The sequence below is a fragment of the Ciona robusta genome, chromosome 7 (assembly GCF_009617815.1).
Source record: "Ciona robusta chromosome 7, ASM961781v2".
Lineage (NCBI taxonomy): Eukaryota > Metazoa > Chordata > Ascidiacea > Phlebobranchia > Cionidae > Ciona > Ciona robusta.
Window position 1 is genome coordinate 1,110,222 of NC_143241.1, and position 21,039 is coordinate 1,131,260.

The window sequence follows — 21,039 nt, forward strand, 5'->3', positions numbered from 1 at the left end:
GCGCAGTCTATTTGATTAATTAAACGTCGTTTTATCTCGATCGTCTGTCTGATATGTCAGTCTGATTAAATCAGAGCATTTTTATCTAGAATTCGCAGTCACAATTATTTATTGAATATTTACAACATTAGGAAGTCAAATATATTCCGATAATTCACAAGAAACAAAATATGAGATGATTCGAATTAGAAATAAACACATTGCATAATTAAAAAGACGCGCGAATCTGCGATTACATTTCGCATCCCACTTCGAAGGTCTTAAAAATCAAATTTCGACTTTGGCAAGTCTGAAATGAGCGCCTTGAATATTTGCGAAGCATCAGGGGTGTAGATATGATCTTTGGATCAGTATGTGGAATATAAACACAACTGATATTAACCATAGTGCTTAAAGTTACCGCTTCATACAGCACGCAGTGATAATCTATATAGTAGACTGTCGGATAATTAGCTTGAATTAGATTAACCAATCTTTAATTTTGCTGCCGTGTTACTCCAATAATACTCGTGTGATCAAGAAAAACACAAAAGCAATAAACGTGAGAGAGCTTGGCTTGGCTGTGGAGCCCGCATTATCCAGTGAAACCTTCCCGTTCCCACTCAAGGTGTCTGTAACAATGTTTACATTTTCAGACACAATATTACGAGGTAGTAGCTAAGCTGAAGCACCAAGCACTTTTAACAATTGACTTAGCGACACCCGTAATTTTTGGTCATGAAATAATGATGAGGTATTATCGCTACGAACGTGTGTGGGTTTTTATCTGGTAAAGAAACAATATAGGTAAGGTAATAACATTAAAACAACTTAGGCACAACAAGAGACACTATAGTAGGGTGAGGTAATATAGGTGAGGCTTTTATTCTCCTATAAAGTTCCTCTTGGTTGTAAACAAAGAACAATTAAAGAATTGTAAATGTATCCACGCGAGTTTTAAATAGCGTTGTTAAACACACGATCAGGAAATATGAAATATTGTGTGCTAACGTTACCTCATCTTAGTACTAAATATAATATACATAACAAAAATGTTATTTACATCGGTTAAAACGATTGCGAAGATTAAAATAATTAACGAAAACGAAGGGAACTAGCAGCCAACAATGGTCGTAAAAGTTTGGTTTTAAAATATTTCGTGAGAAATTAAGTCTAGTATTTGCTGCACTTACTAGTCGGGGGTTCCCACGAGTAATCTGGCCAACCAACTACGTCGTTATTTTTCTTGTTTTCCTCTTTAAGGAAGTTCAAGAGTGGTGTAAAGTAATTAACAAGCGATGCAGATGTCATTTCCCTGGAGCCAGTGATTTGTTCCAAAGCATCCTCCCATTTTACGCTTGATCCAAGACGCAGCATCGCACTGTGAATGAATGAATGAATTTATTTTGCCCATTCAGTAATGAAATTTGGAAAAGTTTAGAAAAGCGAAGACAGTAACTAACGGTAGCGAGCCATTTTAACGCGTCGTTTTAATAACAACATTTTTTAGTTAATAGGCTTCACCATTACACCTTACAAACAATATAATGTAATAAACCATTTAATTAAACAACATTAAAATGCCAATCAGAAAAAAAGGTGTTTGCAAAGACACGGTGCATACTGTGTGACGTCACAAACGCTGGATTACGTTCAAGTTTTAAGCAGAAAGTAAGAATGTTTATTTTATCTTAATAATTCATAACAAGTCTTTGGAATGTAGTTGTCAACGGGCTATAATTACAACTTCCATGACACTGTTTTTAAATTTTACCCAACTGTATTAAACAGACGGTGTAAGCTATACATTTAGTAGGGTGGGGTAAAATGAAACATGTTTTTATTTTTTCTCATCCCATTTAAACAAAGAACATTTACTGGATTATTTAATCATAATCTCCCGACTCAAAAAGAGCGTTGTCATTTGTTAAAAACACGATCAGAAAACATGGGATACTTTGTTCTAATGATATCAATCATAATAAACCAACCCTAGTTTATCTCCGGCTGCTTTGGTTCCGTTGAAATCACATTTAAACAGATCCCCAGTGTGGTTGGCTTCCTTACATAGAGACTCATAGAACTGGAACTGCACAACTGTGCTTACAAAGTACCTTGGAAAATATGTACAATGAAAACTTTATTGTGTTTAATTTAAATGAATGATTAAAATTTGTTTATACTCGTGTACCGGAAAATGACAGTGGGGAAAAAATCACCAACAAAGTAACATACGTGGTAACTCGTTAGTAAGCAAGAGGTGTATAAAACAGAACACCCGTGTTATAATGACTGTCGTTGCTCCGCCAGGTGAGGATGAATAATTGTCATTCAACAAGTTATACCTGATGTATGGGACATTATTAGCGATGTGGAACTTCGCGCCAGGATCAAAATCGGTTTCATCTCTTGATTGAGGAGGAGCAACACCTTGATACTTGACCCTGTAATCCCACCAACCCTGGTTCATGTTTGCTTTGCTTATCTGAATACAAAGGTTATGATTGAATGTCAATTATTGTGTTATGAATAAATGAATGTAAAATTCTTATCCACGCGTAGCCATAAAACGACAATCGTTATAGCACAGCTGTCCCATACACCTTGTGCCCGCTTGTGAGTTACTACATGTGATTTTTTAAATGACTATTTTGTGGTATTTACTTTTAACAATACATGTTGAGTTTAAAACATTAGTTTAAAATGCTTAAATCACAAACCCTTCCACTAAATACGTCCCATCTCCATTTATCCATAAGGTAACCAAATGGTATGAATGCTAGTTTATCTAACGCGACACTCATTAAATAGTTGATATCGCTTTCCAAATCATCAGTTGGTTCATCAATTAAACCAAGCTTGTACATATGCTCGAGTGTTCCAACAGAAAGTGCCAGAGTATCACCAACCTGTTTTGAAACAAATTTAAATTTGGACTTTAAACGACTACAATAGCAGAGCAGGACAACAATCCACACACATCAATATTGACAGAGTCATTCATGTCACCTTCATCAAAGTTTATGATATGTATATAAACCATTATGTAATAAAACGAAAATAAATATATATTATAACCAATGTTGCATCATATGAACTCAATGCGAATATTAATACACGACAAAACTTCACCAACTTTTAGACTTATTTTATCTCTCTGTTGTAATTAATAACATAATATTACAAACTAATTATAAAAAAAATTCCAAAACAGAAAAAATTGATTATGGCGAATCAGTTTAAGTTAAGTCAGGGCTTTCTAAACTGGGAGTCACATGAACTTAAGAGGTTTGTGAAACCAGTTTTACACCAAGTATATGTTTTACTTTTAAATGTAAAAGGTTGGTTAACATTTCAGGGGGTTTAAAGGGAAGAAAAAAGTTTAGGAAGCCCTGAGATATGTAGAGAAATAGTGAATATTTGATTGAACTTACTGCTTCGTGGAAACCAGGATTTGCTCCGTCCCTGAACGTCACGGGCAGATGTTGGTATTGCATGTAATATTGGATGTGTCCTAACTCATGGTGGATTGTTACAAAGTCATTTTGATTAATTTCAGTGCACATTTTGATTCTGTGTAAATAAAAAACATCGTAAACAATAACAACATTTCTATTTATCGTTAAAATAACAGTGAAATAATATTATGGTACTGTGGGGTAAAATGGGATACCTTAATCACCTAAATCCCATATTGCTCAATCATGTTTCAAACAATTAACAACGCGCTTCTTAAGTCACAGGGCTACAAGGACATAGTTCTGTAAACATTTTTCATTTATTGCCGAATCTGACAGAAAAAGAAAACTAAAAGTCCTGTCTTACCCCACCCTACTGTATTCAGACAATGAAGAGAAGAGATTCAGCAACAAAACGACAATCACTAAAACACACCATGAATAAAAAGTTGGAAAAGGAGTCAAAAGTGTGGCAGTTGCTCCCAATGTAATATTCCACCAACTACGTATCGCACACAACTTGGTTTACTCAATGTTTTTATTGGTACATTTATATACCAGTGTATTAACTTGACTGTGACAGTAAATTCATTGTTCTTGGTTTCACTATTTTAATAGTGTTTTAAAAAGCAAACACTCTGCATTGTCTTTATGTAACCAAAACAACCAAAAATAATATTTAATTATATTTTATAAAAAAAACCTGAAATCTTTTCTGTTATAAAAGTCCCAAGCAGAAGCGTGGCACACGACTTCACGATCCTCAGGCTTAGTAAACATTGTTTTGCTCCAAAACTCATCAGGACATTTCATCAATCCCATGTCACCAAAGAAATCATCGGCAACATGGAACATTTTCTCGGCATTCCAACCCTACGGTGGATGAAACTTATTTATTCTCATGTCACGGGGTAACAATGGCCGTTAAAACACTTGGTACCAGCTTACCAGTCACCACATATTATTTATCCTTGCTTGGCAGGGCAGTGACAGTCGTTATAACATGAGTGTTCTGTTTCATACACCCTGTGCCAGCTTACGAGTATCTAACTTTGGCTTTTGAGTAATTGACGTGAAGTGTTTTGTCCAAGAACACATACTGCTACTATTGTGATCGTCCAAGTTACATTTTTTTCCCAGCATTTTAATTGGCAGTTCATTAATATTGGCTTTTAATTTACTCTAACCAGCATAAAACTACTTCAGTTTGGCAACCATGTAGTTATAAATATCATAAGGTGACCTTTTGTTGCAAACCAGGTGTGGCATCAGGTCGTGATTTACCACTATAAGGCTCCACGAGATTGTATATGTCAAGCCAACTTTGTGCCCACATGTTTCCCAACAAATGTGCAGGAATGGGACCTTTCAAATTGATAACTTCACTACCATAGTAGTTGTACAACTTTCTGTAAGTAAAACAAGTTAGGTTGTGTGTTTGTAAACATGCTGTTGCTGACAGGTGTATGTAATACAAATGTGAACGGGATCTCAGGGTTTTTGTGATCTTAAAGACCAATGTTTGGCACAATGGAAGACATCAACAGGGTTTGTTGTTAAGTGTATTCTTCAAGGACAAATGCACGCAGCATTAGGTTTAAAACTCGTACCTTATGGCTTTAACCACTGCGTCACGACAAATATTGTTTAAAAATAAAAACACACAAATAAAATGTTAACCTTCGTGTATAAGCGTGTAACTCCTCATACAGCGGCAACATTTCCTGCCAAACTTTTTCCAGCTGTTCTTCAATATCTGGTGTTTCATAATCAGCCCTCCAATATTCACCCATATCATGATAATCTGCATGGATTTAAAAATAAATAAAACTTAACCTGGTGCAGTAGGGCAATGGCGGTCATTACAAGAACCGTCGTTGTCCACCATGCAGGTATAAACAAGATAGGATTTTATTAAAAGTGTTAAAAATATTATTTTAATAATAAAAACGGGAGTTTAATTTAATTATAATAATATTAATAATATAATTTTTTTTTCATTAAATGACAGTAATAAAATAACTTTAAAATAACTATCTTACTGTTCAACACGGCTGCTTCATTCTCTAGATCTATATATGAAATATAATCATCGCGCATCGTTGATCCACTTGCATCGCGCCATGTTAACCACGCGTCTCGAAGTTCGTTATAATTCCTTGATGTGGCCATGATAGCTGTAAGATCTAAAAACACAATATATAAGGATTCTGCTTATGTGTATTCGGTATCATTTTGCATTTATCTATTTTCTTTTTTATGTAGTGTTTAGTATATTTTTTGTAATATATATGATGGTCATGTAATATATTAATGTGCACACAGAACAGGAGTTGCGAACTTTAAGTGAAATTTCTTTTGTTTTTTTTTCAATCAAGTTTTAATCTTCAGCTTCATACTAAAAGGTACATTCAGTATGAAGAATAGTTTAAACAATATTTTAAGTTAAAAAAAATCAATTTACAACATATTCAATTTTACACTTTTTTAAATTCATATTTCATATGTAAGATTCTGTCTTTCTTCACAAAAAATTAAAATTATATTCTTAAACAAGAGAATAAATACCAGGATCTAAAGGAATGCATTCTGATTGAGGTTTGTCACCAACCCCGCACGCTTTTGCTGTGCTGTATTTCGTTTGCATCTTCGAGTTTACTTCGGTTAACTTGAAGAAAGATAAAATATTATTTCATTTAATTAATGTATGGTAGATACAGCACTTTTTCGCGATATAAAATTGTAAAGCATAAACTTTTACAATTTGTAAATATTAAATTTATTTGAAAGTGCAAACAGATCCCCAATAACGCAGAAATCTGGTCCAATGTTCCTAAATAACTTTTTACGAGAAATCAAAAATAGGAGAAGTTAGGTGCAACATTTTGTACAAAGTTAAGAAGGTTCATTTATTAAAGTAATAGATTTATTTACTATATGAAATAATGTGAAGGCATTATTTTATTTATATATTTTAGATGAAATTAAACATTGAGTTTCGAACAAATAGTGTAGAAAGTAATGTTTGTGTTTAAACCAGACTTATAGATGAGATTCCTTATAAGAAACTTTTGTAGTATATGCGCAGTAGCTGGGTGAAACCAGGTTTCTGCTACACCAGTGTTGTATAATAGTGGTTGACTTGCCTCACCAAATGTTTAAACATTCTTTTAATTTTTCTTAAATGACAAATATAAAAAATTAGAACTCACAGCTTGTAGATCTGCATCAGGTAGAGCACCAGTGCCAACAACGCTAAGTTTTTCAATTAACCTCGTATTTGTTGGATCACTTATATCAAGTGGGTCGTATTGCTTGGCTAATACAGCTTGTTCTGCGTTGAACTGTGCTTGCTCCTGGCTTGCCACACCCTAATTAACACATGTGAATGTAGCGAGAATTACATCTTAAAATAAAAGTATACATAGGTGGTAAGTCTTAAGCGAGCACTAGGTGTAATGAACAGAACACCCAGGTTATAACAAATGTTATTTTCTCGCAACGCGAAGATAAAGTAATATTCATTTATTCAATAATAAGCAAAAACAATATATATATATGTTTTCTCCACAGTCAGTTTAAGAGGTCTGTGTACAACTCAACTACTTTCGTAAAACATAAAAAAAATTCATTTAAAAATACTTTAATCAACAAGCATTTAAAACTTTAGCAATATTACAAGTGTTTCGTAACGTGCTAAATAACCTTTTCTGTTTACCGTAATAAGTATTTTCTATATACCTATTAAGTCAAAACAAACGATTATTTCACAACATGCCGGAGGAACATAACATTTACAAATGTATCATATATTATATACATACACTTGCTGTTTGTGTTTGATCATTTATATTTGTGTTATATTCCCATTCAGCAGACACTGCTTTAAAATAAACATCTTCAGCAGATGAGTTGTAACTATCCAAGAAACCAACAACAGAATCTTCCAACTTGTAACCCACTATAACAATTACATTAATTAGTTTGATGTAATCATGTTTAGGGGGGTTTGCCACTGTTGTTGTTAATATAGGTGCATATGTCTTTGGGCAATACACTAAATGGGAATTGCCTTAACCCAGTACTGATTGTCAAAGTTTTAAGCCTAAAAAAACACATCAAAATAATGACAATCTGTAAGGTGTATAAAACAGGACACCCGTGTTATACTGACTGTCATAATCCCACCATGTTAGGATAAATAGGTTTCCTTAAATTAAAGTACAAGCACAAACTTGGTCTCCAATCCATTTCCGTCCACCCAGGCGTGTCCCCGTTTTCCAAGTTCTTCTGCTTTAACCAAGCTGTCAATGGACTGAAATATTCTTGAAGTGCGAGGGTGCTCATGTCCTCAGAACCAGTGATCTCGTTCATTGCAAACTGCCATGGTTTGCTGGAGCCAAGTTCCAACATTTTCCTGTTAAAAAAATTGTTTTGACTTTGTACCCCTAACCTCTGGGTTACAGGAAGGCTAATCACTGTGCAATGGCGCAATAAAATTTTAACAACAAAATGCTTTTTACAATAAAAATTTTGTTATACTATCCGTTATATAAAATCTGTATTTTATTAAACACAACCAAATATTAAATAACTATTTACTGTAGTTTTGCTCCAGCTTCTTTTGATTGGTAAAAGTCACACTTGTATAAAGGCCCTTGGTGGCCACTTGCATTGCACATGGATTGGTAGAACTGGAACTGAACAACGAAACTCACAAAGTACCTGGTGAAGAATAACAACTGTTGTTTAAGTATGCAAAATATTTTTCATTAAAAATAAAACTGATTACAACTTAAGGTTGTCTACCACAGTAACTAAACTTTCATTTAATTGACTAATTCTTTCAAGAATGGATGTAACTTTTGTACCCTCCCAATACCAGTACTATAACACAGGTGTTCTGCTTCATACACCTCGTGCCAGTTTGCTTTTTAATATATGGTTGACAATTTAGAATCTACAAGGGACCACTGAGTTAAAGCAATTTAGGTTAAGTGCCTTGTCCTTGGACACATATACGCCCACAATGGTAGCAGCGACGAGTCTTGACAAACAGGTATTTGCAAGACTTTTCCTTAAGGGTTAAAATGTTTACCTGATGTACGGAGTATTGGCTGGAACGTGATATTTTGCTCCAGGGTCAAAGTCCGTTGTTCCATCTCTTTCAACAGGTGGAGTTATTCCTTGCAAATCTTTTCTGTAACAATATTAATATTTATACAACATGATGTTAACGTTTGTTTATCTTTTCCAGTGTATGATTGTGTTTTGTGTTGCTGTCTAATTTTTTGAAAAAGAAAAAAAGAAGCAACAAGTTGAACAACATTATGAAAGTTAAATGAAAAAAGCTGGATAATAATGTTACAAAACACGACAATAAATATAAATCGAGCCTGTCAATTCATAAACGCCAAAGCAAACTAATAAATGTTGTAACAACTAAAACATTTTAAAGAAAAAAACAACACATGATTTACAGTCTTATCAGAGCAATTCAGCGGAAACTGTCCAAATATTTGCACAAACATTATAATAAATACAATGACTTGGCAGAAATAAATTCTCAGCAGATAAGTAGCAAACAACCTAGCAGGGAAAAGCAGATGTGACTTGTAAGATGAATATGTTTGTTTATGACAACAATGGGTGTGGGCACTGATAATCATATGTTTACTTCCTAATGGAATTTAGGTGAAAACTGATTAGTCGCTTTTGCATTTTAGGCTTTAGCCCTTTGTTTTTGGGCTTACTCAAAGTATGTTACTTGCTACCAGGCATGTTGTACAATTATTTTTTCAGCTCATCTGGTATATAAAACATAACTGATGTTGATCACATATTTACATTTATTCATAAATCGGAAGGGGCACGAGGTGTATGAAACAGAACACCCTTGTTGCCTCACCATCCCGGGGTTAACAGGTTACATTGATTTAACAAAATTTACCTCAACTGATCCCACTTTTCCTGGTATTTAGCTTTCGGGGTATCACCAGAAAAAACACTCCATCGCCATTTGTCAATCATCAAACCAAAAGGTAGAAAAGCAATCTTGTCCATCGCTTGGCTGAGAAGATAATTAATATCTGCTTCATCATCTTCTTCTACTTCATCCAGAAGTCCAATTTTGTTTAAATGTTTGGGCGTGCTCACAGACAAAGCTAGCGTGTCACCAACCTAATACAAAACCATGGGAACCAGATGCATAAAACATGGATTTTTCTTGTCAATTTCAGTAGAAACATGGCAGTCCATACGTTTGAAGTTTTATTTCAAACATTTTGGTTTTAAAGTTAAATGTTTTAGTGATGTCAGAAGTTAAAATGAAATGAAACATGTGTCTTGTATATGGGATGTTAGTATTCAAACTAAAAAAAATAACCCCAATAAACCCAAAAACTAGCACAACAAAGTTTAAACCATTTTTTATGTTACAACTATTTGGACAATTTAGAATAATTACAAATTATAAAATAAAATTAAAAAAAAAATTACAAATTATGAAATAAAAACAAGAATATAAAATACAAACTAACCGCTTCATGAAATCCTGGATTCGCTCCTCCTCTAAATGGTATTGGTTGATCTTTATATTGTTGATAATATTGAATATGACCCATCTCATGGTGTATGGTTATAAGGTCTTCCATGTTCACCACAGTACACATCTTTATTCTGATATAAACGAATAAACGTAACTTAACGGTCGTTATAACATGTGTGTTTTGATTTCATACACTTCATGTCTACTTAGTTATCGTGTATTTAACTTTTTGGATAATTATTTTTAGTTGTATGGCTGACAATTTAGATAACCCATTGGTGAGCACTGGGTTGAAGCAATTCTCTTGCCAATGGTAGCAGCGACAAGTCTTGAACCGATAACCTCTAGGTTAGAGACGCGTGCGCTAACCACTGCGCTATGGCACCAGATGTTCATTTATGAAATATGTAAATTGTTATCTTTATACAGTACTGTGGGGTAAGATGGTATCTATATTTCTGTTAATATTCTTTGTTTACTGCCAAATGGGACGGGAAACAGAATGACAAGATACACTGCCCTACCCTAAAAACTTTATGATCAAGTTAGAAATAGTAAACAAAATCGAACTTAAATATTTTAAAAATCTGAACTCCCAAATATTAATTTATCTAAAATATTAAAACTTTTTTCCTGAAATGTGAGAGAAAAATCACCTGAAATCAACTTTATTGTAAAAGTCCCAAGCAGATGCATGACAGACCACATCTCGGTCGGTGGGTTTTACAAACATTGTGTTTGCCCAAAATTCATCGGTCATTTTATCCAATCCCAATGAAACAAAAAACTCTTCCGAGGTTTGAAACATTTTCATTGCGTCGTATCCCTGATATGCAACAAGTATTTTAAACAACTTAAACCGAATGAATGTAACTTATTTATCCTCGGGTGGAGGGGCAACGACAGTCATTATAACACGGATGTTCTGTTTCATACACCTCGTGCCAGCTTACAAGTTACCACGTATGTAACTTATTTATCCTCGCATGAAGGGACATCGACAGTTATAACACGGGTGTTCTGTTTCATACACCTCATTCTTGCCTGAAAGTTCATGTATGTAACTTTCTAAGTAATAAATATTTGGTATAAGACAAATAATTTGAAAAATCCACTGATGGATTTGCAATGACAGTGTCTTATATTAGTTTTGTATTAGTACAACTTGTAGTTTCTACTAGGGCTGTGGAAAAGTTAACGGTTAACCGGTTAACCGAACCTATTCGGTTAACCGCTAAGGAAAAGTTCAAGTCGTCAACCGAACTATGACGTCATAGGGCATAAACGTATATCAATATCTGTCTTATTTACACGAAAGGCATGTGTTCGTGTTCGTTGATTGTTGTTTTGCAATAAGACAGAGTGTGCAGGGACGCTGTTGCTTTGATCGTGCCCTACAACAGCGATTACGCCATCAATCTTGATTGTTAATACCGCAGGCTAACTAGTTTTGCAACATTATATTGATGTAATATACACAACTTAAATGTTTTCCTCAGCCAAGCAGCGTGTTTATTACGAAAAAGCAGGCATTCACACGTGGATTCATTGCATCATAATAGCGATTGTTTGACCTGGCAATTGGATACGACATAATAGCAATTCACACGTTAATAACTGCGTCATAATTGCAATTCACACGTTGATTATTTAGACGGCAGGTGCTTTAAAACAGGTTTGAATATGAATAAGAAAGCATTACTTTAACGTTAAGAACGTTTGCCCGTGTATTGTGAGCATAGTCCATACCTTCGTCGTAAAGTTGCCTTTAAATACGCGAAAGAAAAGCGATAAACAAGACGCTTTTATTAGGATTACACTTGTATCGGTTAACCGGTTAACCGGTTAAAACTGAACGGTTAACGGTTAAACAAAAATAGGGAAAATCCACAGCCCTAGTTTCTACCCTAGTATAGCTACATATCTACAGCATACACAGATAACAACACTGCAGTGACAACCTTATATTGAGTATGCAGTAACAGCCAATACCGTATAATATCTACAAGCATCAAACAGAAAATTATAACGTCTGTTATACAGCCCTATAAGGAGAACTTAGTTGTATTTGTGATAACTAATCAGCAGGTGCGAGGTGTATGAAACAGACAACTGGTGTTTCGAATTTCTTTGCCCAATCAAAAAATTTGCCTATTACCTTCCTAAAAACATTCCCTCTTTTTTTGGAAACTCACCTGGCTCTGCATGGCAGGTGTGGCATCAACTCCTGTTTTACCCGAATAAGGTTCAACAAGATCATATATATTCCCCCATTGTTGTGCCCACATGTTACCTAGATTATAAAAAACAGTGGTTAAAGATATAACTGGCACTGTGATGCACGCCTGAATCTTGCGGGGTTTATGGGTTCAAGGCTCGTCACTGCTACCGTTAAGGCGTATTTGTCCTTTGGCAACTTAACCGTAATTGCTCCAACTTAGTGGTCTTTTATGGATTGTCTAAATTGTCTAAATACAAAACAATCTCTTGCAAAGTTACAGACGTGGTGTATGAAACACAACACCCATGTTATAATGACTGTCATTGCCCGCTAACCGCTGCGCAAGGATAAATAAGTTGGATACTTTCGCATAAAAGTAAATTAACAATATATTTACCAAGTAAATGCGCAGGTATTGGAGCTTTAAGGTTGATATAGTTTGATCCATACTTTTCATACAGTTTCCTTCTAACGTAAGCGTGAAGCTCCGTGTACAGCGGTTGTAGCTAAAAAAACAAACAGTCCGTAAAACCAGAGATTGTATTCTGTTATTCTCGTTGCGCCGCCTTCAACTCCCCTAGTCATGTGCATTAGTTATTACAAGTTAGTCGGTCTACTAACTAAATTTTGGTCCACCTAAAAAGCAAAACCTAAATTGTGCTGTTACTAGTTTAATCGGTAGAAGAAAAATCATGCTGTCTCTTAAAACAAAATGTTACATCAAATATATTACAAAAGGGTATTACCCGAACAGTGTTTCACCCAAACAGTTTTTTCTCTTGCTGGGTGAAATAGGATTTCAGAAGCGCATTGTGTTTAAATGTATACAACAAAAAAGTTAACAAACAAAAATGATTATTATCATGCAAAAGCTTGGCCTCGTGGCTCAGTGGTAAACACGCCTGTTCTTGCATCGAGTTATAGGCTTCGGTTACGAAGCTCAATGTCGCTACTATTGTTGGAGTATGTGTCCTTGGGCAAGACACTGAATGACAATTACTTTAATCCAGTGGTTCCTTTTAGGTTTTCCTAACTGTCAGTAGTGCATTTCAAAATGTACTTCATAAATAATCGCTTCCAAAATTACATACTTCGTAGGCTAAATGGGCACGAGGTGTATGAAACAAAACATCCGTGGTATAACGGATGCCGTTGCCTGCCACGCAAGTATTATTAAGTTACATTCATTATACTAACCTCGGCCCACAGCGCATCCACGGTTGCTTCTAACTGACCATTCATTTCATACCAAGATCTCCAGTATTCTCCCGTGTCAGCGAATCCTAAACACATTTGAAACCTCAATGCTCATTGTTTCATCACGCATAAAACTAACCACAACAGTTTCAATAGAAACATAGCGACCCATGTGTATGATAATATATTTATTTGAAACGTTTTGGTTCAAAAAATGATTTGGGACATCACTGAAGATAAAAAGTTACATCTGAATGAATGAATGAATGAATGAATGAATGAATGAATGAATGAATGTAACTTACTTTATCCTCGCGTGGCCGGAAAACGACAGTCGTTATCTCACGGGTTCATACACCTCGTGCCAGCTTACGTGTTACCATGTATATTATTTTGTGGGTGATTATTTTTGGGGGATTTTTTTTTTATTTTTTTATATATTGCTGTTAATTTGGTCAACCCATTAGTGACCACTGGGTTGGAGCAATTGCCGTTAAGTGTCTTGCCCAAGGACACATACGCCCACAATGGTAGCAGCGACGAGCCTTGAACCCATTACCTCTGCGCTACAGGCGCCACGGCGCCGGTGAATCTGTCGTATAACTCGTAAGCACGAGGTGTATGAAACGGAACACTCACCACGCGAGAAGAAAATCTTTAATTTTACATTCAGTTATATAATATGAGAATAATAAAACAATCTGTTGCATAGTTATCAATCGTTACCATCTGCGACACTTGCTTTATTAGACAACGTTACGAAACTTTCATAGTCGTCTCTGATTGGTCGACCAGCAGCTTCGTACCATCCTTTCCACGCGTATTTCAACTCATTGTAATCACGTGATGTAGCCATCAATGCAGTCAAATCTTTAAAAATACATTGTGCTCGTTTTGTTTTATACTCCAGCTAGTTTTAGAACTACAGTTCAATACTTTATCGTGTAGTTCAAAACGGAAGCTTATTTAGATTAAAGTAAGGTCGGGTAAGATGAGGCATCTCTTGTTTTGGCCTATTTAGTAGTAAACAGAGGATATTTAAAGAACTGTATAATTGTATATTCCCGCAACTGTAAAATGGCGTTGTTACTTGTTTAAAACACAATCAGGAAATGTGGGACATTACGTGCTACAGGTATCCCATCTTACCCCATAAGAGTGAACATGAACTTGTAATAAATTTGTTTATTACTGCGTGGGGGTTCAATGTTTAATGCCAACAATGGCGGGTTCATGTAAGAGCTGAAGCTATATAGATTAATGCATGGCAGGTTTATGTAACGGCATTTATGTAAGAGCAATGCATTTATCGGGAAACTGAGGTCCAAATTTATAATTGTTGAAAGTTACAAATATTCCCCTAGTGTGTTCAATCTATAATTTCAGTTTTTTTTTCTATTTAAGTCGGCAGGCTTTTATAATAATCTTGTTTGCACCGCGTCTATGAGTTTCCAACGATGGCCTGAAAGCCTTTGTTGCATTTTGGCAAATAATGTTTATGAACTTAATTTGTGTAAATCAAACAACAGAAATTTAAACATGCCTGTTATGTTATAACAGTATACTTTTTTCTGCACTCGTAAAATTATATTTATCAAAATCTTAATTCGTATTTATGATATCAATAAAAGATTTATTCACCTATAAAGTTACATACGTGGCAACTGTTTATAATGAGCCTCGACATGTAAGTGTGTGAGTGTTTGGGAGTTTTTATAGAAAACGCCAGAATACTAATGTACATGTATATTGCATTTATAAGGATGCGGGAAGATGAGACACATTTTAATATATTTTTTTTCTCCAATTTTGTAGTAAACAAAGAACATTCAAAGAATTATAAAAACCTTAAGTAAAACGTTATTTTTGCGAAATCGAAAGCAGCACTGGTGTATATTACTAGTTATATAATAATATTACATATTCATACCTGGATCTAAGTTTAGAACACGTCCGTCGGGCATTGTAACTGTTGCTGTGCTGTAAGTTGCTTCCATACCTCCAGTTAAATCATTGTACTGTAGAATAATAAGATTAAAACAAACAATATTCTGTATAGTTAGTAGTTACGTAGATATATGACAGGTTTTTTTGCCAACAAATTGTTTCGGATGTAAAACAAATTTACTGGCAAAGCAATTTATATTTAAATTATTCCAATTAATGCAATATGTTTCTTTTGCAATATATTGTTTGATGGACGTATGGCAGTGGTTAGCACGACCCCAAGTTTACGGGTTCGGGGCTCGATAAGCTACCATTGTTTGTCCTCAAGCAAGACACGTAACGGCAATTGCTCCAACATAGTAGCTTTCATTGGGTTTCCTAAATTGTCAATATGAGATAAAATTATGGACAAATTAAGTAAAATAAACACAAAGTTAAATACGTTGTAACTTAAGCGGGCGCGGGGTGTGTAAAACAGAACACCCGTGTTATAACGACTCCCGTTGCCCCGTCATACAATGATAAACAAGTTTCATACAGTATGATGAACAAACCTGGTTTAAGTCAGCCTCGTTTAAATTTGCCGTCCCAAGAATTTTGATGCTGTCTATCTGTCGCTGTTCACTTTCCGCTAAAAGACAAAATTCAAATTTTATTCGCGCACCAAGTTGTTTGTTCATAATATTTAATTACTTTGTTTACTTTGTATTCTATTTTATTTTTTTCTTTGATTAAGGTAAGTTAATGAAATATGATCCTTGTTATTGTATTTAAAGTAATGAATGGAAAAAGTTATGTTATTTTAATATAACAGAGAATATAAACTAGAAACTACTTTTTTTAAGCTTCTGCCAGAAATAAATGTTTTCTTTTGATATAAAATACAATTTATGAATTAAAGTTCATAAATTATTTAAATATGTTAAACTTGTAAATATTTTTTGGTATACCCAATTTTGAAGTGTCTGGAAATTCTGCTTTTGCTTGTTCGCCGTACATTTTGGTGAATGCGGCGGATTTAACGTTTTCGGCATTCTGTAAATAAACCATATTTGCACAAATATATTTTAAAATGGTGCGCTTTATAAACGTCTTACGTTGTCTCGCGCATTAAAAAATATTTGACTTTCATTAGCCTACCATATACGTTTAAAAAAAATATTCGTAGATGTTTAGAAAGGTCAGTTACAATACTACTGCCGTGTCTTATATTTGTTGAGCTGGGGTAAGATGGGATATGTTTTCATTCTCTTTTATTGTCCCGTTTGGTGGTAAACAAAGAAAATTTAAGGAACTATACAGTCGTCTGCCTATATACGACTCTAAAAGAGCGTATTAATTATTAAGATCACGTTTAGAAAATAGTGGATTTAGTTTCTAACGGTATCCCATCTTACCTCGCAGTATTATATAATAAAATATATAATATTATATATATATATATAGTATATCTTATACGTATGTACAATATAGCCAAACTTATATTATATTCAATAAAACGTTACCATGGCATTCAAGTTTTCCTCCGAGATACCCGTTTGGTAATTCCACGCTGCAAGGCTTGAATTGTAATAAACCTCAGCAGCGTCTGTGGAATAATTAGCAGTGAATGCCACAGCTTCACTATGTAAATCCGCCCTTGCTGACCTGAAATAATTACATTTTATTCAGTCACATAAACCACGGCATTTAAATACAATGCATTTACCCTGATAACAAGATTAGCAGAGTCAAATGACCGACCAGGTACCAAAACATATTTCCCTGGAACTTCCTATTTCGTATTCGGTAAATTTCTATAAAGTAAAAAAATACATAATAAAATATAAGTTTGGATAAACTTTGTAATTGCATACAATTGGCTGACAAAATAAAATAAAATGCAAAGTTACTTTCACGTGAACGGAGGTCTGTCTACAGCAGCCAACGTTCTCACGACACTAATAAAGTGACTTGTTTATCTGGTGCTCCACCAAATTACACATTAACCAGCAAGTGCCTGTTAGATAAACGCAGTGAAAAACTCAACAAAAAGAAGTATGTGGTGAAACGCATACTTGCATTGCAGTTCATGGTAAACATGTCAGAACTCCTGCTATAGCGAGACAGTATTTAATAGGTGTGCGAATCTATTGCGTGAGTCGTACGCAGGTCGCTTCGTTACATTAGGTAATTGTTAATTTCGCATTAATAAAACCATTACCTATAGTCCTATACACACTAATGGATAATCTAATTACAAACCACTAAAAATTACAAACCGATGTTGAATAATACCAGCATGTCGTTGTGCGGTGTTCGCGTCGAGTCTCTACTATTCCCACAGCATCATACATGCAGCATGCAATACTAAAATAGTTATAAACGTAACCGCAAATACAAATCGGAAAGGGCTTGAAAAAACGTACATCGGTTTATCGTATTAGCATAATTTATCAACTGTCTTATACAGTCACAGGTTACGGTTATACATTTCTGTAAAGATTTTTTGTTTACAACCAAATGGGACGATAACACATAATAAAAACATCGTTTAACACTATCTTTAAAATGAGATTACTTCCACAGAGCGAAGCAAAAAAGTTTAATTTAATTAAAGGGTTTTAAAATAATCGCATTATCTTTCGAAGATAATTTGTTTAACTTGTTGATCGCATTAAATGAAAACAATTTTATAATACGATGTATTTATTATTATTAAATGAACACCGAACTTTCGTTAATATATTATCAGTAATCTGTTGACACATGCGGTTATAATGCATAATGTAATGCTATTATTAACAACTATGACGTCACAATATATCGCCTGTCTGCAACACACGTGATGAAATATATGTTGTCGTTGTAAAGTTAAACAAATGGACTCAAATTACTGTTCAACTAAACAATAATTTGGAATAAGTTTTTGCCCCTTTTTTGTTTGCATATTTTAATTTATTTCCACAGTTTCGATATTACGTTAATAACATTTGGAGATAAATGTGACGTTCAATTGAAAACATTCAACCACAGAGGTGAGAGTTTAGGCGATTGTTTGTCTATGTTTAGATTTAGATAATGGACTTTGGACACTTGCTTCTGTAGAAATTACCCATGTTGCATTGCGGCGACTAGCAATAATACTGAATGGATTCAATCTTTGCTTCCAATCCTGAAACAAGTACACTAGCGCCACTAAATGGAAAACCAAGTTACTTCCAAGCACAATATTGGTGACGTACACTGTAGGTGACTTGTATATTGCTATGAAAGTGTAACCAACGATGTTAGCTGCGATGCACATGATTAATACTGCCACCAATCTTTTAATCAAAGGCAGAACGGATTTTGAATTAATGCCATGTCTCCCCATTCGTTTGCGATGCACGTAGAGTGGATATATAAAGTAGAACAGCAGGCAGCCTTGGCACAAAGTTGTGGTTACAATTAGTGCTATCCACTTTGCAACAGAACGGGAAGATTTTGTAGATTTTACGCAACCCAGTGCTGTTGTACGATAAGGTGAAGCAGTAAGAAAAATTGACGTGTCTATCACAGTCATTGCAACAAGCAAAGCGAATGTGACTTGACTGAAGAAGCGAAGTGATTTTCCCAAGTTTTCCCCGGTCGCTGGTTTAAGGTAAAACGCCTTCAGCATTCGTAGCCACAGAACCGAATAAATGCACATTAGAGAAAAGCCGAAGCAGACTACTTTTGTTTTCTCGTATATTGTACAATAAGGTTCATGCTGGCGTGTAATAAGTGGTAGCTCAAGAACAACGTAAAGCAGAATTGCAACCGCAGCCGACACAATGACTAAATCAATCCATTTTCTTTTAAAAATATCTGAAACAGAAATAATTAATTAATTATTGGTAAAAACTCGTCGCTATTAGTTTTACTTGCAACGGCGTGGCACGGTTGTAAGTGTACATGCCTACAACGCAGATACAATGCTCGTTGCTGCTACCAATGTTAGATTATGTGCACTTAAAAGTCAAGACCAACGAAGACAATTTACCGCATTCTTAATAAATAATTATTGTGTTTGGCCTAAGGATGTCCTACACAAAAATGAATCAGTATGAGGTGAATTTCGTAATATTTATAAAGCACATTGATGATGTGCGCAAATGCATTCATGATAGCATAAATTGTTGTTTTATAATTGCAGAATACAAAGTATGCAGCAAGCAAATTTAGCAGACAAAAAGCAACGTCTCATATTTTCCGTGTGTTGTGTAATCATGTCCGCCCTTTAACACAATAACAATGGGTTCGATGATTCATAGAATCGCACAACAGGTTGCATATTTTCAACTTCTCTTGATTTGCACAATTTGTCTTTATAGCAATGACAGTCTTAACTCAGTGGTCACTAATGAGTTGCTTAAATTATCAGCCATACATAAAAACAATCATCCACAAAGTTACATACGTGGTATCTCGTAAGCTAGCACGAGGTGTAGGAACCAGAACACCAGTGTTATAATATCTGTCGTTGCCAATCACACTGGTTTAATGCAACTTTCTTTTATTCAATTGTTAACAACATTCTTTCGTAGACATGAACAAAGAATAATTTATAAACGTCGGTTTTATTTCATCGAAAACATCGATCAATACACCCTGTGCCTGCTTACGAGTTACCACGTATGTTACTCTGTGGTTGATAAGTGGATATTATTGATTTAATTGAATACACTTTACCTGTACATCGTTTTGCTTGCTTTATCAAATGCACCATCATCGCAATTATCAAATACAGGACCCCCACACTTGAGAGCGAAGAAAATATAAGTGACGTCATCCACTGTACTTTGACGTCATTCCACGTTAAAGTTTCGTTGTAACTTGAGTTTGACATATTGTTCATGAAAAAAACCGGCTTAAGTACTGTGGGGCAAGATGGGATAGAGTTAGCACCTAAATGCTATATTCTCTAATCTTGACTTTATCGATTAACAACGCTCTTTTGGTCGTGAGAATACGGTTTTTAATACTTGTTCTTAGTTTACTACCGAATGGAACGATAAAAAGTCAAGAAAATATGTCCAATTTTACCTCGCACCACTGTTCATAGTACACCGACCTATATTTAAAGGAATTGTTGTCATTCCTCATAAAAATCACCTCATTCTTCTTCTTCTATTTAATCAAAGAAAATCATAAAGTTTGACAAAACATTGGCAATTATATGAGGTGGGGCAAGATGGGTTGTGAGGTGGGGCAAGATGGAATATATGTTCACTTACTTGTATCGTCTACTTTTATCGTCCTATTTGGTAGTAAGCAAATACATTTAGTAATTATTTAAATATCTTCACGACTGTAAAATAGGGTTGTTAATTGAAACACAAAACATGATAAGAAAATGTGGGCTAACTGTACTAGTAGTACTCCATACACTGACAGTTTAAATCTAAAACAAAGTATAAAAACTGCTATGAATTGTAAATTTATAAAAATTTCCTTGACACGCACACCAGGCACAAACTACATCTCAATAATCTGATGACTCATGTCTGCATACCTTGGTTTATATATCACAGAAAGAAGGTAACACACATTGTCATGAATCATTCTACCTGGCATGACCTGGTGTTCGGTAAAGGTAAATTCCTAAGCAGGTCATGCACTTCAAATGAATAAAGTATAGTTAACCATAGAATACTTCAGTATACTTTAACCTCGTATGGCGAGGCAAC

At 34.7% G+C, this 21,039-nt stretch overlaps 2 protein-coding genes across 4 annotated transcripts; both read right to left on the minus strand.

The window, feature by feature from the left end:
- Positions 1-78: 78 nt before the first annotated feature.
- LOC149733314 (angiotensin-converting enzyme-like) lies at positions 79-17,828 on the minus strand. 2 transcript variants are annotated; one of them, XM_089880463.1, is made up of 30 exons: positions 17,611-17,827; positions 17,242-17,348; positions 17,058-17,145; positions 16,855-16,996; positions 16,300-16,384; positions 15,904-15,980; positions 15,333-15,420; positions 14,129-14,272; positions 13,403-13,488; positions 12,603-12,711; positions 12,180-12,277; positions 10,641-10,810; positions 9,977-10,115; positions 9,388-9,617; positions 8,536-8,637; positions 8,040-8,162; positions 7,673-7,854; positions 7,262-7,398; positions 6,650-6,808; positions 6,006-6,105; positions 5,480-5,623; positions 5,118-5,241; positions 4,681-4,846; positions 4,141-4,310; positions 3,414-3,552; positions 2,700-2,888; positions 2,325-2,464; positions 1,971-2,093; positions 1,173-1,360; positions 79-611 (listed from the first exon to the last, which is right to left on the minus strand). In XM_089880463.1, exons 3-30 carry the CDS (start codon positions 17,105-17,107, stop codon positions 493-495), a joined length of 3,723 nt encoding a protein of 1,240 aa, XP_089736589.1. In that variant the 5' UTR covers positions 17,108-17,145; positions 17,242-17,348; positions 17,611-17,827; the 3' UTR covers positions 79-492. The 2 variants fall into 2 exon arrangements, with proteins under 2 accessions (XP_089736589.1, XP_089736588.1); XM_089880462.1 differs by lacking the exon at positions 17,242-17,348 and having other exon boundaries at positions 17,611-17,828.
- A 436-nt stretch (positions 17,829-18,264) lies between these two features.
- On the minus strand, positions 18,265-20,862 carry LOC149733315 (uncharacterized). Of its 2 annotated transcripts, XM_089880490.1 has the most exons (3): positions 20,587-20,862; positions 20,042-20,227; positions 18,265-19,177 (listed from the first exon to the last, which is right to left on the minus strand). In XM_089880490.1, the coding sequence occupies exons 2-3, from the start codon at positions 20,205-20,207 to the stop codon at positions 18,375-18,377; spliced, it is 969 nt and encodes a 322-aa protein (XP_089736616.1). In that variant the 5' UTR covers positions 20,208-20,227; positions 20,587-20,862; the 3' UTR covers positions 18,265-18,374. The 2 variants fall into 2 exon arrangements, with proteins under 2 accessions (XP_089736616.1, XP_089736615.1); XM_089880489.1 differs by lacking the exon at positions 20,587-20,862 and having other exon boundaries at positions 20,042-20,574.
- Between the last annotated feature and the right edge of the window lie 177 nt (positions 20,863-21,039).

Bases quoted from the DNA above. Each gene is read 5' to 3' on its own strand.
- LOC149733314 (XM_089880462.1), bottom strand. From the start codon at position 17,632: ATGCTGGTATTATTCAACATCG. The intron at 17,146-17,610 runs GTTTGTAATTTT...TTTACTTTATAG, and splicing joins GCTGGTATTATTCAACATCG to AAATTTACCGAATACGAAAT. The intron at 2,094-2,324 runs GTATAACTTGTT...ATATTTTCCAAG, and splicing joins AATAATGTCCCATACATCAG to GTACTTTGTAAGCACAGTTG.
- LOC149733315 (XM_089880490.1), bottom strand. From the start codon at position 20,207: ATGAACAATATGTCAAACTCAAGTTACAACGAAACTTTAACGTGGAAT. The intron at 19,178-20,041 runs GTAAAGTGTATT...TTTCTGTTTCAG, and splicing joins GCAAGCAAAACGATGTACAG to ATATTTTTAAAAGAAAATGG.